The sequence below is a fragment of the Stegodyphus dumicola genome, chromosome 10 (assembly GCF_044657685.1).
Source record: "Stegodyphus dumicola isolate Sdum_Otavi_A_Nest chromosome 10, ASM4465768v1".
Classification (NCBI taxonomy): Eukaryota; Metazoa; Arthropoda; class Arachnida; order Araneae; family Eresidae; genus Stegodyphus; species Stegodyphus dumicola.
Window position 1 is genome coordinate 97,472,176 of NC_140777.1, and position 19,128 is coordinate 97,491,303.

At 30.6% G+C, this 19,128-nt stretch overlaps 1 protein-coding gene across 2 annotated transcripts in view; it reads left to right on the forward strand.

Annotated features, from left to right (window-relative positions):
• Rab3-GAP (Rab3 GTPase activating protein) overlaps positions 1-19,128 on the forward strand; it is a 244,686-nt gene that overhangs the window by 70,336 nt on the left and 155,222 nt on the right. For both annotated transcript variants that reach the window (XM_085825301.1, XM_085825302.1), the window contains exons 9-10: positions 1,985-2,133; positions 12,601-12,683. In XM_085825301.1, coding sequence (XP_085681427.1) covers positions 1,985-2,133; positions 12,601-12,683 — 232 coding nt within the window. The remainder of the gene's footprint in view (positions 1-1,984; positions 2,134-12,600; positions 12,684-19,128) is intronic.

The window sequence follows — 19,128 nt, forward strand, 5'->3', positions numbered from 1 at the left end:
TCTTGCTTCTCCTCATCCTCCGAAAAAGTGTGCATGATCTATATATTTCATGAGTGTTAAAAATTTCTTCACAAAAAACATTATATTGGAAATTTTCCTTAATGTATTTTTATGTATTAAAACGAATCTATATTTCTTATATTGTACTTTCTCGCATATTTTTTGTCCTAGCTTTGTAATGCTAGGTTTTAAAAATTAAAAAAATATTCGCATAATTTACCAATTCTTCTGTTAACATAGTTTTTCTGTCTGAGGGCTAGGTTATTGGTCAGTTGTATTCCTTTGATTATTGGGCTTTGTCCCTGAAGAACTATTGTTTTCGTTTTGTGATTTTGTGTTGGTTCACTATAAATGTCCATTTTACTTTTCAAACTGTTGTCACCAAATGTTAGATTCCTGCGTTATATTTGAAGAAATTAAATAATGAAAAATTTGCATAAATGTATGTATATTTCTCGTATTGTGATAAAACAACGGTACATAGAGCCATCAAATTTTGAATGGCGTAATCCTACTGTGAATATGGGCATGTGGAAGCCCAAATATGAAGTTTGTAATTTGTTTTATTATCGATTTCATATTTTGTAAAACTTTAACTAATTTTTGATTAACAAATTCAAGGATTTCAAAGCAAGCAATGGCAACGTTGCACAGAATTTTTTTTTTTTTTTTTATCTGTAGCACACAAAACTCTGTATCAGAAATTATAATAGATATGCTCGATTTAAAACTATTTTGCGATATTGCTGTTGAACTGAAATTTATCATTTAATTGCGAAGAATGTGATATTTAATAAATAAAAGAACAGACAAAATGTTAGAAATACGCCCTTTTGGACGTAATTTAAAAATGAAACCTTTCAGATTTTCTTTTTTCTTTTTTTAAATTTTTTATTCAGTATTTTCAATTTGTATCTGCATTCTTATATTAGCACTTCATCTATTTTCCCTTAAATTGATCATCATCAGAAAAGTACTTTCTGTGGATTCTTCGTCGAGCTACCGAGATGTGGCAGGTGTTCCCAAGCTTAAAACTTTCCATACATGATTTCACCTTATTTCTGTTATTTACCATGTAGGTCATTGTAGTCTTATCTACTGCCAATACTTCAGTCTTTCAAAATTCAGGTCTTTTGTTTGCCGCCTTCTAACTTCCTTCATCTATTTTGCGATGTCCTTCTTGGAAACTGCAATCATGATGTATTGATGTAAGGTACCCATGGGGCTTTATGGAATTGAGCAGACATGTGACGCTCCACGAGATATGTTCAACTCAGTTACTTTCTGATACTGGCTAAATACTCATCAGATATGGTAATGTTAATTTTGCAATATGTTCGTATTGAAATGCAGGTTTCTTTGAAAAAAATAATATTGCAGTAGTTAGCCAGTAGTTTATCTATGACTACTTTTCATTTGCTATGTTTACTGTAACTGCATTTTTCAGAAATTTAATTACTCATATAATTTTCTGCTGTTAATTTTCAGATGATATAATTAGTTAAAAAGGAGGGGGAATATGTCAGGAAATTTGGTATATTATGCTCTTTGTATAAAGTGACATTAATCGTAAATTTCTGGTGTTTATTTTTTTTTACCTGAAAAGCATTGTTATAATCATAAAATTGAGATAAATAAATAGTATTTTATAAGTTGAAACTGGTTATTTTGTAATTGTATCCATGATAATTTATTATGTTACCTCAAATTCAAAAGTTCCTCTTTGAATGGTGTTTCTTCTTTGTGTGTGTATTGAAAATTTCTGGGCTTTACTTACACACTACCATAAATTTTAGAATGCTGTGTTATAAGTCATTGCAATATTATAAATAGGCAACCTAAAACTATTTTACTTTTTCAAAGTTTGCTTTTGAAGAGTGCTTTGCTTTTCAAATTTTGTAGCTGTATGAATTGGTAAAAGTCTGAATTTTTCTCAATCAAATTTCTTGTTTTTTAGCACTAATGCCTTATTTTCCTACTTTAGGTGTTATGAGCACCACACCGTTTGATCACCTTGTTACAGAATCTATTCGTAAAGGCTTTTATGGTGCTGTGAAACCAACTGTTCCATCTAATTCGCTTCTTGTAACTACTGGCTGTAATCCATATGTTGGATATTATCATGCATCAGAGGTTTGAATTCATTCAGTTCTTTTTAGATAATGTTGTGTCATTTTTAACTATATTTTAATTCTTTATAACTAGAAAACTCCTTCCATATGGAAATTTCTTTCCATATATAAAAATTGATTTTGTGGATGATAGTCATAGACCTAAAGATTACATTTAGGGCTATTTGAATTAAGGATAGAGACTGTATCAGGTGGTAAGATATGTAGCACCGGCTCTCAATAAGGCTTAAGTATATGTGGGAATTTATTTATTCAAACTCTGATAACCCTTAAGCATGTGCAAGAAATAGACATATAAGTATAATAAATAACTAAACTAATATAATTCAGGCTTAATTGTCTCAGTGCATGATAGAAGCAAGACTAAATTTAACGGAACAACTTGTCATTAGTTGCCAAGCTCATGATGCATAACCAAATATGTATAGTGAAAAATAGCTAAATTTGATGATGATAGCCGCTAATTTTAAAGGTTTTCAGATGTCGCAAAACAAAGGTGAAATTTCCCAATTAATGCATTTTGTAAAGAAATGTGGAGAAGTGGTAATAAATGAAGATGATATAAAAGAAGTTTTTATATCATGAATGGCGAAATCTATAGTATGGTTCTAGATCCAGAAAATAGCGCTACCGATAGTGAAGAAGGTGACAGAGAGGTTACTGAAAACAAGAAAATTTCTATTGACAAGTTAGTCCGAATTCTCGAAACAGCAGATACAGGACTTCAACAATGTAACTAAACAAGAGAATATGTCTGTCTACAAAATTAAAGAGACAGCATTAGCACAAAAAACGAAGCAACTTAAAAGAATTTTATTGAAAGAAATGTTTAATAAGGTAAACAAATAAATATTAAGCTTGTTTTTTGTAAATTTTGATACCCTTTAGATCATAAATACTTCATTATTTCATAAATCACGATTTCATATTTTTAATTTTATAATTTCTATATGCTTATTTTACTAGATTTAAACTGATGATCTATTATCCAGAAAAATCCCAAAACCGGAATCGCCGAAGTCCCACAAATCCGGATTTTGGACTTTGTACTCTATTCAGTTATATACAGTAAACTGTTAATGAACCTAAGGGTTGTATCAGATTAAGAAAGTATGTATAACCTAAATATATAAAGAAACCTAAATATTGTTTTTTTTTTAAAAGGGGAAAATGAAATAAATGTTAATTGAGAGGACTTTTTTTTGTGCTTAATGAGCAAGTCATAGCTGGTTATTTTTGCATGGACAGTATTTGTCACAACTTTTTGAAAGTTTTGTAGCAAACAGTGCAGAATTTTTCAGGGCTTCTCACAAAGTTTCTCTTTCTTGATTTGGGTTGATCTCCATTGCAAAATCAGACAGTTCTTTTTCCATTTTTAACAATTTGTTTAACTTCTTGCAAGTTAATGTTCCTTTCTTGTCTTCACTTCTCACTGCTTTCAATATCATTTGGCATGAGATCATTCAGTTCTTCATTTATTATTTCTCAATCATCATTCTTGATAAATTGTTTGACTACTCTTTCTTCTATATCTGAAAATCCTTCAGAGCCTGTTGCTTTCACAATTTGTATCATTTCTCTGGCTTCATTTTCAGTTGATGGAAATTGAAAAATTGTGGACAAATTCTGCCAGCATGTGCTCATTGTCTAGGAGTGAATACTGAATTGCATTTGAATGAAAATATACCATTGGGCAAATTAAAAGGAACAATTAAAATAATGAGCAAAATTGCATTCTGCAAATCCACACTTGGCAAGGGTTTATTGTAGGTGTGTATATTTGCATGCAGTGGTAAGCTATTTATTCAAATCATTTGGAATAATTCAGTAAGCTATTGATAATGTAATAAATTTTAATAATAGTATCACAAATAATTTTAGTTTTGTGACTGAATTTTGAAGAATATGAAAATTGAGTCAGAAATCTAATAAAATCTTAACAATAAATGCATGATAAAGTGTTTTTTTTAAATTAAAATTGAACTTTTGAAGAATTGGGAAAAAAGACTGAAAAAAGAAAGAAAGTTCAATTTTATAAAAGGTAAAATAATCAAAATCTTTCTTCCCTTTTCTGTCTCATTAACTTTTTCCTGTTGGCTGTATGAACCAATTTTTTATGTATTAAAGACATTTAGTCAGCTATTTTTACAAGAAGGAGCAGAAAAACACATCACCAGGGTCTTACACTTCCTACTCCATATTAAAGAGTAAATTTTTAATCTATAGTCTACTGAAACTTCTTGAGATACACTTTTTAATCTATAGTCTACTGAAACTTCTTGAGATACACTTTTTAATCTATAGTCTACTGAAACTTCTTGAGATACACTTAAAGTAGGAAACAAGCATGGCATCAGCTACCTGGAAAAGGTTAATCCAATACATATTTATAAATCAGACAATCAATTTGATATGTAGGAAATATTACATTATTACTTGTGTTTGTTTTCGTTTGAGCTTTGCATTATAGTTTCATTAAATAATTATTAGTACTTTTTCTTTCTCCGCCTTTGGATTGTATAGGTAATTATATTGGGTGGAGTATAATTAATATATAATATATAATATATTATATAAGTGGAGTAATTATATTTTGCATGTAAATACTAGTAGAAATAGAACTTTAAGAGGTTTCAGTAGCTTCATGTGGCAGTAAAAATTCTGTAAAACAAAAATGGGTCTCATTTTAAAAGTATTTAGCAAGAAAGATTAATTTTGAAATTTCTGTATATAGAAACAATATTGCTGAGCCTTATTTCATGGTAGGAATAGAAGCATCTCATATACTGTGTCTGTGTTCTTTTTAGTTTAGAACATAAGTGATAAGTGTTTTAACCCTTCACATGTGGCTCCTGTGATTTGAGTGGGGTTATTAACTTTATCTGCTGTAATAGATCATGTGAAAATCACAGAAAAAGATTTTTTCTCTATGATTTTGAGACAAATCTCACTCTTTCTTTGTGCAGGATAAAATTATCTTATTGTTATTTCAATGCTAGATGGCTCGATGGGGTCTGTTTCATTTCAGAAAGTTTATGCAAAAGCTTCAAATTTGGTCAGTAGAGTGATGAGTAGTATTCATCTTGCAGAAAGGTATTTTGCCAGGCATATACACCAAATTCTGTAAAAAGGAACCTAGAAGACAGCATGCTATGTATTGCTCCAGGGAAGATAAAAAGAAAGTATGCAAAGAGACTTGCATTTGGTTTGAAGAATGTGGAGTTAGGTTATGTTTGGAGCCATGCTTCAAAGTATATCTCATGCTGAAAAACTTAATATGGAGTAAAAATAATAGTGCTGGTTTTATTTCTAAGAATAATGTAAACAGTTTGTAATATTTATAAATAACTAAACCTTTTTGTCATTTTAAATATTTCTCTTTTTGGTATGTATGTATAAAGCAAGACTGATTTTTCATTTTTAAAAAAATTATTGCAAAATTTCTAAAAACTTTCATAACAAAGTAGGTAAACATTAAATTCATCTAAAAATAAAAAATATGTTGTTACATATGGCTTTATTGGAAAGATCAATCCAAACATATAAAACAGCTCCAGTATCACACAAAAACAATGATAAATAATAAAAAAGTCAAACATTTATAAAGTAAGAATCAGATTATATGAACATGGGAACAAAAGTAAAAAGTTAAAAAATTAAACAAGGAAAGGAACATAAGAAATGCAGTCTTTATGAGGAGTTAATGAAAGCTCTGGCATTCCAATATAGTTTACTTATCTCACGTGTTTCTGAGACTCTTCATCTGGTTCTCGGCATATAAGAAGATGCTCTGCATTCACGATGCCTGAATTGCAAATTTGACATATATTAGATGAAAGGATGCCAATTTTATTAAGATGATGTGCCATGCAATCGTCATCTGTTTGCAGTCTGGAGTTTGCCAGAGCCTCTTTACGGGATTTTTGACAAAACGTTTTCCATGTGTCTTGAATGTTAGCCCAGGATTTGCTTGTTGATTTTGTTGCCTGGTCAGATTTTAGGGTATCGATTAATTTCTCAAAGATATGCTTTTTAAGTGACTCTAGAGGAAGTGGTTTGCTGTCTTGTGGTGCAAGTGTTCCTCTCTTGGCTAGTGAGTCTGTCTTTTTGTTACCTTCGATACGTACATGTGAAGGGATCCATTGAAAAACGATTGTTATGTTGTGATTATAACGAAAGTTCAAGGCTTGTTTTATTCCTGAGATAATTTGGTTATCTGTATCATGATTTATAACTACAGCCTGGATGGCTGCTTTGGAATTGACTAGAATAACTGCTTTAGAGAAACAATTTATCTTTATTTAGAGGTTTTCCAGAGCCAGTGAGATTGAAAGAATCTCTGCATCAAAATTCGACATGAAGTATTCCACAGGAGTACATTGGGAAAAAGTTTACTGTATACACCAGCTCCAGTGTTATCTTGTATTTTAGAGCTATCAGTGTATACTCTAGTCCATTCAGGTTCAGGGTAATGTTCATGTAACATACATAATGTGTTTGATTTTAATTGCATTCAAGAATGTTTTTCTTTCCCAAGTCATATATATCTAACTGGTATTTGATAGCAGTATATTCAAGGGGATTAATTGTGACATTTTTACAATTCATTGGTTTGTTTTCATATATTTCTTGTAAAAATTTCTCACAAACCTTTAGGAGAGGGTCTTCATAGTACTTGGTTTGCATTTGTTAATCCAATGCACTCTATGTAATGCTTCCATTTTAACGTAAGTACTAACTGCTTGTTTCTTGATTTCAGTAGCAATTGGTGTGTTTGAAGTATAGCTTTTCATAGCTGTAATCGGGGTAGATTTCATTGGCCCTGTGATAATTCGAAGAGCTTTGCTTTGGGCTCTTTCCAAAGAGTTAATCTTCCTTTGTGTGGTAGAGATTAACACCTTACTTCCATATATGAATATTGGTTTAATGTAAATGCTGTAAGTTTTATTTAGGGTTGTCTGTGAACTTCCCCATGTAGTACCAGCTAGTCTTTTCAAAACTGAGGATCTTTTCTCTACTTTTTCTGTAACAGTATTCACATGATTAATAAAGTTTAATTTGTTGTCCAGCACTACACCTAGATATGTGGTACTAGTGCTTTTTTTTGAAGAGTAGTTTTGTTTACATTTAATTCGAAGTCTGTATTCATGTGTCTGAGAGAGAACTGGTAAACTGCTTTGTTTTTATTTATAATCATATTGTTCTCTTTGTACCAGGTCTGCAGGACTTCAAGTGCATTATTCATTATAATTTCAAGCTTTTTCCTTTGGTCTTGGTATTTTCTGGAATTTCCTACTTCTGTCCAAATAAAAGCATCGTCTGCAAACATACAGACATTAATACCTTTAATGCTTTTTAACTTAGTTACCAAATCATTCATATAAATGTTAGAGAGGGTGCAGCTGCTAACTGCTCCTTGAGGTAGACCTAATTTACTTTAATTTGATTCCTGCTCATTCCATCTGGCCTTTGCCCGTCTTTGGGATAAAAACTTTTTGTACCAGTTATACATTTTTCTGGCAATTCCAAAAATGCAAAGTTTGTTTAGAAGTCTTCTTCTCCATGTTGTGTCATAGGCTCCCTGGAAATCAACAAAGACAAAGAGCTTTTCCCTGAATTGAAAATGGTTCAACAAAGACAGACAAAGAGCTTTTCCCTGCATTGAAACTGGTTTTAATGTTGTGAATCAACTTCAAAATTGAATTAGTAATTGACATGTCATTTATGAAACCAGTCTGTTCTTCTGTCAGAATCTTGTTCGACTCCAGGTAAAACTTTACTCTTGCAGTTATCATTCTTTCAAACATCTTGAATGTAATAGAAGTCAGTGAGCTTGGTCGGTACGATTCTATATCTTCAGATGGTTTTCCTGGCTTTAGAATTGGAATGGTCTTTGCCTCCAGCTAGTTTGCTAGGAGATTGAGTTTTGTTTTTCAGAACTTATTGTAAATCATTGAAAGGAAATTTCTCGCAGATTGTTCCAAATGTGTCATGAATTCTGTTAATATATCATCTGGTCCTGGTTGTTTACTGTTTTCAGTGTCTTTGATAGCCTTATTCAATTCCTCCATTGAGAAATCCTCTGTAAAAAGTTTTAAAAAAGGCAATGTTACTTACATCCATGATATCCTTAATTCACACGTGCCTCCTGGGTGGTGCTAAGTGAGTAACAGCTATGGCTAAGGCGGCTCAGAGTAAAAATAAAAATATTCTGTGCATTTTTTAGTTTGGAAATTATGCCCAATGAAATTGCATCTGCTGTATTATATATGATTTAAAACTGTAAAAGCAATTAAAATTCTTGTATTATTTAAAAATTGTTCATGAAGATGTGAATAGTAATAAATATAGATGGAGAAAATATAGAAAAATCATCAAATATTTTAGAACTGGAAAGTATGAAAATTCAAGCCATACATGAAGGTAAAAAAGAAAGAGTTTTCTTTAAAAAAATATATTCTTGAACTTGTGGATAAATTCAAATGAATTTTTTTCATTGTAAAAAAAAATTGTTGAAGAAATCTAGAAAAATTAGTGATTAAAAACTTGGCAGTGTACACCATGCCCATAATGATCCTTTATTTATAGCAACTGTCTGTTGTAATCATACACTTCCAATTACAAAAATATTTTAAGTAACTCAAATAATCATGTTTTAGCATTTTTAAATTTAAAAAAATCAGTTTTGAAAAATTATAAAATCGAACTTTTTTTAAGTTCCTTTGGTTGTTGTACATATATTTAGAAAAATTTTATACTTTGTTTTATAAGAAATACGAAAAGTAATATCTATGCAACAAAAATTGACCAAGTTATTTCATATGAATGGAGGTCATGTGTTGGGGCTATACACAAATTAGAGGCCAAAAATGTTTGCATTTGTACATAGCTAAAAATAAAATATCAGTGTAGAAAAATATTTCTTAACAGATTAAATGATGAGCCTTTCTATGCAGATTGTTGGAAAAGTATTCATGAATAAAAGTATCTTCAAAAAGGAGCTATTATTTACAGAATCTCTTATAGAATTCATGTTCTAGAAAACATTTGAAGGCTTTTCAGTATTGACACAAAGCCAACCCATAATTTATTTGCATAAATTAAGAATGAAAAATATTAAATATTTGTAGCTCAATAAAAAAAATTATGGGGTTATTTAGATTATGATTGTAAAGTAGTAAAACTTCATGAGAATATTAATATGTATTTTTAATTCCTGAAAACCTGTAAGTTACTTCTTTGAAAATTCTTTTGGCACACCAAACAAAATTATATGTAAAAACCTTATGTATTACATGCTAGTAAATCACAGTACATCACAGGAATATCATTGAATGGCATTTAAGGGGAAAAAATAACTTTCAAATAATTCTGATTCATTTACCGACCAACCTTTGAAGGCAAGTTGAAAATGAAATCAAATGTCCTGATTTTAAAATTAAATATCTTGGTCAATTTTCAATGTACAGGAATCAAACTTTTGCATGTTATTTTTTACAATTAGTGTAAAATATAGTGTTCTTAAATCTAAGTATAGAAATTGTCATGATCATATTAAAACTAAAGCTTTACAGACTCACACTGTATCTCAAGAACTTCTGCTTCTCTCCCTTTCATTAAGGTTTTGCCTTTTTATTATTGGTAAAGCTTATAAAAAAGCATTCCTTTTATTGTTACTAGAAATATTTTTTTATGGTGGGGAACACAATAATTCTTTAACATAAATTTTTCTTTTAATTATAAAATTGCTGTATATGTTCTTCATCTATTAATAAAATCAGGAATTCAGTCCATTTAAAGATGCTCTATTAGATATGAATGCTGAAAATATTTATGACATTTCTGGTCATTAAAATTTAATGTACTATAGTGAAATTAAGCTTTAAGAAGTTCCTCACATTCTTAAATTTTAAAATTTAAGAATGTGAATCTTGAATGAGAAAAGATGAAACTTGTATTTTGATTAAAGAAATCTGGCATCAGAAGAGAGAAATTAATATATTTGATGTTGTTAACTATGCTGATTCCAAAAGTTAAGCAACAATATGAAAAATCAGGAGGAATCAGCTAAAAGAAGTTTGAAATTTTTAAAATCTGGATGTGTTATAAATGAAAACAAAGTGCTTTGAGTAGTTTTCTGCAGTAGAGGGGTACTGCTGTCACTTTATGTAAATACAATGCCGCTTAAAACCAGCTGTTTAAGAGGGAACAACTGTTAAATAAATGAATCTATATTAAACAATTTCAAGAGAGCTTAAGTGTAAAAGTGTGTTTAAGGTGGCATTTGACAGCAGAATTGCATAGGCCAGTTAGAAGGGGTCTGATGTTGTAAGGTGGCTATATGCCAACTATTCTGTGTGAAGTTGGTTGTGGAACCAATTTCTAACTACTGGTTCAGCCTCTTGATGACCTGCTGAAGATAGGCCGAGAGTTTGCACTTCTACAGATGACCATATTTGCAATGTAGTGCTCATTGCAACAGGACTGCAACTTCATCCCAGCTTAGATGCATGCTTATTTCTGCTGCAGGAAAGACAGCATCAGCCATGACATTGTGCAGAAGGCTGCATGAAAGAGAATTATTTTGCATCTTGCTTAACTCACGCCACCAGATGGAAAGCTTGAATTGGGCACGCTGTTACATAAACTGGACCAAAAATCAATGGAGTCACTGAACAGTCGCACTTTGCTTTATGGATAAATTCTCAATGTATTTACATATGGAGAGAAAAAAAACTGATATCTTCCATCTAACATATGAAAATGGATACCTATGTAGGAGGTAATTTTCTTATATGAGGAAAAATATCTTTAGGAGGGTGTACTACCACATGGAACTTTCAATGCTCAGAGATACGAAGGTGACGTACTGGATCCTGTTGTTTGTCTATATGCTGCTACAGTTTGTGATATGTTCAGTTTGCAAGCAGATGATGCTCACCATCATACTGCTCGCATTATGCACCAATTTCTCGGAAGAACTATTCAGATGCATTTTCTCAACCTTAATCCCATGGAGCACATGTAGGCTGCATTCGGGAGGTGTGTTGTTAGTCTCAATGCTCTCCCCAAACCTTAGATGAGCCTAGAACTGCTTTATGTGATCAGGGTGCATTGTTACCCATTTAACTTATAGATGACATCATAAGAAGCATGACACATCACTATCAGGCCTCTATCACTGTTCGGGATGATTTGACACTATTGAGAAATCATTTTGCAATTAGTTTATATGCTGAATTTATGAGATTTTTATGTTCCTGCTAATATAGCAAAATGTAAACACTCTATAACATTTTCTTGTGTTTTTAAATTATAAGTGATATGATAAATATTATCAACAAGCTTTGTCCAACTTGCTTGCTTACTTTTTGAGTTATCATCAGTTTCCATTTATTACTTAACTTTTGGAAGCCAGTGTATTTTGATCATTCAACTAACTAGTTTTTCAAGTGCTATTTTTCTAAATCTTTAAAAAAAAAAAAAAAATCAACTGATATATTAGATTTTATAAGTTTCAAAGTCACCCGAATCTATACTACTATCATAATTAATATATATGTATGTATTTTATTTCTTAACTTTTCAAAATTATTCAAATCTCTCATAATATTTTAACTTCCTCTTTTTACCCCTCATTATTCGATAAGCACTAGCAAATATTGTATACCAGTAATGTATGAAATCTGGCATTCTTAGGCATTTTATAAAATACCGAAAACTGGGCAGCAGTGTATAATAATATTAAAATTTCATACACTTCTGGGCATTCTATAGAATGCCAAATAACAGATTGGAAAAGTGTGAAATACATCTGTGATTTGTTTTAAGTATCTGTTTATTTAATACTTTCATGTATAATACAAACATTTAATACATTCATTGCATAACTCTATATATTTCATACATTGTTTTCTTTAATAACAGAGTCATAAATTTTGTTTTGTAAAGCTTTCATTTTTTCCCCTATTTTGAATAACAGTTTTAATTTGCACTCTTTCATATTTTTTTTTTTTTTTTTTTTTTTTGAAAAAACATTTATGCTTTTGAGGAATGCACATCTTTTAAATAAGCCTTATTCTAACCTTTTCTCATACTTTGCCTAAATAACATTTGCCATTCTATAGAATACTAGGGAAAGTATATAATAATTCTATTTCATACTTTGCCTAAAAATGCAAGCTATTTTTATGCCTAGGTGTTCTATAAATGTATTTCATAAATTGCAGGTAACATATATAAAGCAGTATAGTTGTTTGCAGAATATTGTTTCTTGAAGAAAAGAGATTCATGTTCATATTACTACTCAGAAAGTTCAGTGTATTTGCTTAAAATCAATGCCAATCCAAAGTTAAAATTCCCCTGAATTTAAAGCTGGATTATTTCTTTTGCATCTTTTATATTTAATTTGTAATAAATGCTAATACATGTTTAGCATGTCACTCATATTTGAATGCTATTATTATAGGGCAGCAGCCAGTTACTTTTAACAGATGTTGTGCAAGCTGTTGCTTCAAAATTGATGAATTTTATATCGAATTACAATGCAAGGTAAATTGCTTCACCTGTTATTTACACTTTTGGTATAAAAATTAGTATATTATGCTTTAAAGAGCTTAAATTCTGGCTGTTAACAGTAATTTATATGCATGTATTCAGCAAAATATGTAGTGTTGTTTGATTAAAAATATTTAGCACCACTTTGATCCAGATAGGTGATTTTGAACAGATGAAAAGGTGAATCTCAAGCTATTGATATTTATCATTAGTTAGTTAACATTATTGACGTATGTAATGAAAACATACTTCAGCAATTTAAAATGCAAATTTTAATTTCTAAGTAAAGATTACATGATACATTAAAAAAATAAAACACTTACATGCTTTTCCAAATCTTTTTGTAATTTTCTTTTTGCACTATTCTTGAGTGTATGGGAGTCTGTTTTTTTTTTTTTTTTTTTTTTTTTTTTTTTTTTTTGAAAGCAGACTTGCAGAAACTTTGCATTATACAAACCTCAGGAACGCCATCCACTTACCAAACTCTTTGTCATTCCCTTTATTATTCATCATCTCTTCGTCATTCCCTTTAGAAATTTTGCATCAAAATTCTGTATTCCTATAGAAATTTTACTGCGCTATTACTATTTCTTCTATAGCTGGCAAATTTCACAAGTGCATATTTTCAAATTACGTCTGAGAAGTAAAGTATCATGATTTGTTAATAAAAACTGTTGGAAGTTTGAATACCACAAAAACAACGCATATGAAAATAGCCAAATTGCTTGGAGCATAGTTGTCTGAAGAATGGTTATGCACATTGTTGGCAACTTCTACGAAGGTGGTTGCAATAGCACACAAGTACCAAAAATACATCAACACTACTGGAAAGTTATAGATATGCCCACTAATACTAATGTGTGTATGTAAAAGAAATTTATATTCTTTATGTACACTGCTCAAAGAAAAGGGGGGGACAGTTTTATATCTCCCATTCTTGTGGGCCGATTGAGGAAATTCAACATGCGTTTCTCATGTCTTGAAAGCAGGACTTAGGATTTGTATTAGATTTATACATAGCATTGTTCTAATACAGGTATTTTGAAACAAAATCGGACTTTTTCTGAAATGACATGTCAATTTTTTTCCGTATTTTGATTCTGTGACTCAAATTATGCCAAACTGCCAAGTTTTGTAAAAATCGCACGAGTAGTTTTTAAAACATTAGCTCTCTAAATTTTAGCTCCTCATTGTTAATTTATATACATTTATTAATATCTCTTTTTTTATTAAACTTATTTGATTCTTTCTTTCATATTTCGAAATTTAGGTTCATTCTAAATAAAATTCGCCTGTTTTTATGATTTATTTTTCAAATTTGTATTTTAAAATAATTTTTATAAATTTTTTGAAAAAAAAATTGAATTATGACAGAAAATTTTTGCCATCATTTTAAAGTAGATGTATTTCTAAGCATACCTGCAAAAAATTAAAGTTTCTTATTCAAAATTTCCTAAGATATGCGTGAATTTATATTTTGGCACATTTATTATAAGCGATAATAATGAAAATATGTTTACCCACTTTGTTAAAATTATTTGTATGTATCATGTAAGTATGAATGATGACTTTTTTCCCACTTGTGAATAGTGAAGAAAAAGGAAAAGAAAATAGGTTGCTATAAATTAAGAAATTCGCAGAGTGAATTATTCTTGGTGCAAACTGAAAAAGTCGCCAAGATAAATTTTTAAATTTCTTCGTAAATTTCTCACCAAAAATTACAAAATTTAATATCTAGGCATAATTTGAGTCAAAGAATCAAAATATGGAAAAAAATGGTATATTATTTCAGAAAAAAGTCCAATTTTGTGCTAAAATACCTGTGTTAGAACAAAGCTATATATATAAAAAGGTAATATATATCCTGAGCTGCGTTTTCGAGACATGGAAAACGCAATTTGAATTGGTCCAGTAGACAAAAGATATAGAACTGTCTGCCCTTTTTTTGCACAGTGTACACCCTAAAAGGCATATTTAAAAGGAAATATTATTTGAAGTGTATATAAAAGGAAGTAGGCATAGTCAGATACATCACAGAAACTTCAAAAGGTGAAATGGCGGTAAACACTTGGTTAGTTTGGAAATTGGTGCTTACTGAAAATCGCTTAAATTGAGGAAAATGCATGCATAAAATTTCAGCAGTGTTAAAAGTGACTTTCAATTATGAACAATATGAGTGCAAAATGGAAAACTTCAGGAGTTACAAATGTCAGTAATGTAGTTGATGGACAAGAACCATAGGATACTTTGTAGCGACACCTAATTTTATATAATAAGCCAAAAATTTTCTTAAAATATTCCACTTTGCTCCTGGACATGTTGCCAGTGCAATGCCTGTGATTTCAATTTTAGTCATTTTGGGGAGAGAAACTTCATATGAGTCAGCAATCTCAAACAAAAATTGTACGCAGGCCGAATGCACGAACTAGAAGCTGAAAGTTTTTTTTTAACTAAATATTTATCAAAATTTGCATAACTAGGGGGAAAAATAAAAACAAAAAATAAATAAAACTAACAAAAAATTTTTTTTAAACTTTAAAAATCTGAAATACTTTAATGATTGCCCAAGAGTAATATGGTTATCAATAGAGATTATCAATACAGATATCCCAGGTAGAATTATAAGGTATTTCTCTCACTTTCTTAGCATGTCTTCATGTTGAAGTGACAAGCACGCTTGATCTGTATTTGACAGGTCTGTGGTTCGAGTCCCGGCGAGCGCATTGCTTCCTGCTTCCAAAAAAACCCTAGTGTCTCTACAGTGGTGCACAAACTAAAAAAGGTGGCAGATGATGATTCTCCACCACCAGATTTGGCGATTGGTTTTCCCAAATCCCCAGTCGCTCTTTAAAAGGGGGGAGTATATAAGGTATTTCTCCCACTTTCTTAGCATGCCTTTGTGGTGTAGTGGCAAGCACGCTCGATGTGTTTTCGAGAGATCTGTGGTTCGAGTCCCGGCGAAGGCATTGCTCATTTTTCATCTCTCCTGCCTCTAAATAACTAATGCCTCTACAGAATAGCAAAACATTTTACAGGATATTAAATGGATATGCATTTAGACTAGATGGAAGTGTGTTATGTCTTCTGTACTATATCTGTTGTGAAAAAATATGTAATGTAATTCTATAAACATATTAAATGCTTTTAATTTGGTACTGTGTAGTTCTGCATATAAGCTGAGGATTTTTGGAACTTTTTCTGAAGCTAAATTATGGGGGTTGGCTTATATAAAGATCTGCTGATCTTGCTAACAACTTTTGAGTATTTTTCCGTTAGTCGGGCACAAGTTATAAATCTCTAAATATCACACTTTTTTTATTTCTTAAGGTGACAAAAAAATATTTTTTAAATGAAAAGAGTTATTCATTTTATGAAAATGAGTCGTTTTATTTTTGAAATTGTTTATATTGCTGGTTTGTGTCATCATCAGAACAAAAGATCTGTTGGCAAAATTTGTGCCCAGCTTTTTCCATTTTTAAACCTATTTTCCATTTAGGAAGAACTGAGCTGCCATATCATGGTTAGAAATTTTGGCGAACACATGTAATTTGAAATTTGTTGTGTGAGATGTTCTCTTTATACTCAAATAATTTCAGACAAAAGTAAAATGACACAGAAAAAGAGGGTAACACAGATAACACAGATTTTATGACAGGCAACTAATAAATGGAATAAAGGTACTAGCTTCAGATAGGGTTACCAGACTTAAAATTATCAGTGTTGTCATCTGGCATTTTACTTTTTAGTGATTTAACTGGGAAATATTCCACTTGTTTTACCTGCTTGGAAGCATTTTCGCCTTCTTAACAGCATGTTTGAACATTACAAGATTTTTTGTATTTCACCTTACATGTAGGTCTTGAATTTTGGGTAAATTTTTGAAGAAAAACTGCATTATCTGCTTACATTTGAAAATATATGGTATATCATAAATTAAATGCATTTTACTGAAATTAGTCAGTTTAAAAAGTAAAATAATATTCTTAAAAGCTGCATTTGTTTCTTTTAAACACATTAGTTTGTTCATCAATAACAAATGGATTAAATTTGGTAGATAAATCGATTAAATAAATATCTTACATTTTATCAAATAGCAGCAGACCTTGAATGAAAAGTGAAAAACACAAAACTAATAGTCTTTTTCAAGACTAATAGTCTTTTTGGGTTTATAATTATTATGCAAAGAGGGGGAAAACCAATTTATTTTCTGTCTAAAATCTGAAAGAAATTTCTATTTAAAATCTATCTGCAATAAATTGCTGTTGGTTGCACTTTTTAATTAAGATGTCATTTAAATATTGAATTTTCATTGTGGTATGTATTTCAAGTTTATTCTAATGCTTTGAATTAACCGCCAAATAACTTACTTCAAATGAAAATTAAAAAATGCCAAAAACTTTCCAATGGAATGAAACTTGATAATAAATAATGACTACCAATTCTCATTTTTTTTTATTTACTAAATATTTTTTTAATGCAAACAAAAAATAGTTGCATGTAAACAGTTATAAACTTACTTATTTCTTACTATAACTTTTGCTTATAGCAACATATGGTGTTTAAATTTTAATATAGTAACCGTGGAGAAAAATTGCTAGAAACTATCGTTAATTGCAGAGGCTCATCGATCAATCTTGTTCTAGAGGTTAGCTTGTAGAGTGTTTTTTAAATGTAAAGAGTGCACTTACATGCAGATGGTGTCATTGGCATTTGACCAGAATATGTTTTAACAAGTTTCAACAGCTGTCACGGGTGAAAGAATAAATGTATATTCTGTTGTTGTTCATTAATTTTTGTGTTTTCTTATGTTCATGCATTTTATATTTTTATGTTGCAGTTAGTGTGAAAAAAATTGATGTCTTAAAAATATGTACTATTGATTTTTAATATTAACAAGCAAGGTAGTTAGTACAATACTGTATGACCAATTTGGTGTAGATAATTTTTTGCGCAATATGCTGCAAAATTAAGTAAATTAGAAGTAAATTATAGTAAGCTCGCCTAAAAGTTACCAGGAGCTGTGGCTTCAAAAAAGTTCAACACATTTTAAAAAAAACAATGTCATTGAAGGGTGAGAAATTATGCTACATGAGAAAATAAACACAGTAGAATACTAAGCGTTGGAAACTAGTAATGGCAAAAAATGCAGTAAAATACCTATGGATGTGACACTTGAAAAATTAAAACATATGAAAATCAAGCCAAGGAACAAGTTAAAACATAAAACAAACAAAATCAGATAAAAATAGAAAGTGGAAAATGGTAAATTAGCTGAATTCGAGGTCCAATCTGGCTTTTCAAGGGAAATATCTAATTGAACGTCGAATCAAGCTAACTCCATTACGTGTTTCGCCGAAACAGACAATTGAAACTTTTTCGCTACAAAATTTTTTAATTAGACAAAGTGTCTTGGAAAATTTATTAGTTCTCTGTTCCAATTTCCTGACGCGTCCGCACAAAATGACACATTAAGGTGTTAAAATATGTAAAAACTATTCCGATTACATCAAAAATCAAGACAATAATAAAAATAAAAATAAATAGCGGTCTGCTATTAGTCCTAAATATACAATAACACACGGGCTGGACCTGCAAGCTTAAAGATTTATACCTTTATAAAATTTAGAAATCTGTAATTAAATTTAAATGAAAATTTAAATGAAAACAAACACAGTGGTTCTTGCTAAGACCACTGTGTTCTTAAGACCACTGTGTGTGACCACATGAAAAAAGTTGTAAAAGAAACAGAAAAAACTGACCTGTGGCGATGCAGAGCTCTCCCTCTTAAAACTAAGTTGAAAAGGGGTTGTAATTCCCTTCTGTGTACTTCAGCGTCATCCCGCTCGTCGTGTGACGTAAGTAGGGGGAAGCCATGTCTTTTGTGCATCAGCCAATACGAAAAGACTGTCCGTTAGCTGTAACTCGTCTCTAATTTTCGAAGGGGGTTGGAAAGCTCGGAAAAACGTGGAAAGATTTCAAAATGGCGTCAGTCAAGTTGTTGGAAGAAAAAATTGTTACTGAAAGTGAAAATGGCTAATTCAGCTAAACTACTTAACATGGCCACTAAAGTAAGAGTAAAAGGAAAAAACAGTCATTTTGTTAACAAAAAGTCGTAATTCTTCAAGCTAGCGGGCGATCAAGCTACTATGAAAAACAAAAAGGCCCGATTTGTTAATAAAAGTAGTAAAATTGGCCATCAAAGAAATTTAAAACTATTTAATAGTATTAAAAGTATTGTGCCAAATTTTTTGGAGGAAAGAAAATTTAGTAACAAGAATTATCTGTACATTTTTACATTAGATTCTCTGAATCAGCCATCCACTTTATACCGTCCCATTGGGCTTTAAGCATAAAATATCACTATCTAACTCAAATAATCTAAAAATAGTTAAGGCTAATGCCAAGTAGTTTAGTGTATTTTTCCTCTATATATGTCTCT